The sequence below is a fragment of the Silurus meridionalis genome, chromosome 29 (genome assembly GCF_014805685.1).
Source record: "Silurus meridionalis isolate SWU-2019-XX chromosome 29, ASM1480568v1, whole genome shotgun sequence".
NCBI classification, from domain to species: Eukaryota; Metazoa; Chordata; class Actinopteri; order Siluriformes; family Siluridae; genus Silurus; species Silurus meridionalis.
In genome coordinates this window covers 12,601,158-12,603,290 of record NC_060912.1, presented here as the reverse complement: position 1 = coordinate 12,603,290, position 2,133 = coordinate 12,601,158, and the positions used below count along the sequence as shown (strand labels likewise).

Below are 2,133 nucleotides of genomic sequence, written 5' to 3'. Positions count from 1 at the left end.
GAGTAGATTAGAAAGTAGAGTATAGAGTTAAGAGTAGAATATAGAATATAGTGTATAGTAAAGTAAAAAGAATAGAGTAGAGTAGAGTAGAGAGTTAAGAGTAGAATATAGAATATAGTGTATAGTAAAGTAAAGTATAGAGTAGAGTAGAGTAGAGAGTAGGATATACAGTAGAGTAGATAGCAGAAGAGAGAGTAGAATGTAGATTATAGAGTAGAGTAGTGTATAGAGGAGAGTTGAGAGAAGAGGAGAGTAGAGTCTAGAGTAGAGTTTAGAGTATAGTCTAGAGTAGATTGGAGAGTAGAGTAGAGAGGAGAGTACAGTAGAGTATAGAGTGAAGGAGAATAAAGAGTTGTAAATAGAATAGAGTTGAGTAGAATACAGTAGATGAGAGTACAGTCTAGAGTAGATTATAAAGTAGAGTACAGTATAGAGTAGAGTAAAGTATAGAGTAGAGTTTAGAGTATAATCTAGAGTAGATTATAGAGTATAGTCTAGAGTAAATTATAGAGTAGGGTAGAGGGAGAGTACAGTAGAGTACAGATTGAAGGGCAATAAAGAGAAGAAAATACAATAGACTTGAGAAGAATAGAGTAGATGAGAATTCATTAGAGGAGAGGAGAGTGTAGAGTAGATTATAGAGTAGCATATAGAGTAGAGATGAGTATAGAGTAGAGTATAGAATAGATTATATAGTACAGAGGAGAGGAGAGTATAGAGTAGAAAAGAGTTGAGATGAAATAGAGTAGAATAGAGTATAGAGTAGAATAGAGTTGAGATGGAATAGAGTAGAATAGAGTATAGAGTAGAGTCTAGAGTAGAATAGAGTTGAGATGGAATAGAGTAGAATATAGTACAGTAGAATTTAGTTGAGTAGAGCAGAATAAAGTAGAGTTAAAAAGAGTAGAGTTGAATAGAGTACAGTTGAGTAGACTCTTCACTCTCACACTATTGCTCTAATTAATATTGCTTTGTTTTGAGGCTACATTCCATAATTATCACATAACCATCTGATATCTAAGCTAAGTATGGGCATGGACCAGGAGCATCATACACACACACACACACACACACACACACACACACACACACACACACACACACTTCTTATTTTCAGTGGCTTTTCAGGGACAGAATATCACACAGAAAATGACTGTTACATAACATTAGATATACAGATGTTCTGACGTCTGTACCAGTTTGTGGTTTCGTCTGATAGTGTAACGCTAATCACTGTAATAAACATTCTAACTTGTATTTGAGCTTATTTACTTTTATGCTAGTGTGTGTTTACTGTGTGGTGTGTTCATGTATTTATACTGTTAGTGTATTTGTACTGAAAAACTAGTGTGCATGTTTCATACAAGATTCGCTTTGATTTAGTCAGTTTTCTATGCTAGCATTGATTTAACCTGTTTTCTATGCTAGCATTGATTTAACCTGTTTTCTATGCTAGCATTTATTTCACTGGAGTTAAAAAAACTGAATGAAGGCAACATGAGTCATGACTCTGGAAAGATGAGAAGGTTGGAATCTTCTTATGAACAAATAAATGTTATTGAAGTACTCTGTCAGAGCTCATAATAACCGTATGTGGCACGTGTGGATGTTATGACGCTCCGGGCATGCGTAACGCTGATCTATACCGTATCATTTCCCATAAATCAGTGCGGTAAATAAACTCTTCTTCTGATATACAGGTTTATTTGTTCACAGTCTTTGTGTTTCTTTATTTCCTCTTCTTATGTTCCAATAAATACCCACAGTGACTTTGAGTTTATATTTCTTCACCTGTGATCAGCTGTCATGGATCATGTGATCCTTTCAGGAACAGTAAAGATTCCACAGATAGTCATGTTTTTATGTCTTTGTGAGCTTCAGTCTGAGCAAATATACAAATTAAAGCAGGCAAATTGCTCCTATATACAGTTTACTGATGAATCAAAATCTCCATAAAATGTGCAAAAAGTGCAGTAATCCCTCACCAACCTTCCATTCAGTTCATTCTAAACTGAAGATGTGGAACTCCTGGGACGTTGTGAAACGCCTCTGGTCCCATAGAGTCATATTTCTGATTCACTTTTGTATGTCAGAGGATCGAGAGGAATGGAGGTCTGAAGAATATCAAACTCC

The 2,133-nt window shown here is 35.3% G+C and overlaps 1 protein-coding gene across 1 annotated transcript in view; it reads right to left on the bottom strand.

Moving 5' to 3' along the window:
• Window positions 1–740: 740 nt before the first annotated feature.
• Window positions 741–2,133, bottom strand: part of kcnj4 (potassium inwardly rectifying channel subfamily J member 4) — a 9,155-nt gene continuing 7,762 nt past the window's right edge. The window contains exon 3 of the mRNA XM_046844477.1: window positions 741–2,133. This exon is cut by the window's right edge and continues 1,503 nt beyond it. Within this exon, the coding sequence (XP_046700433.1) occupies window positions 2,064–2,133 (70 nt within the window). The 3' untranslated portion in view covers window positions 741–2,063.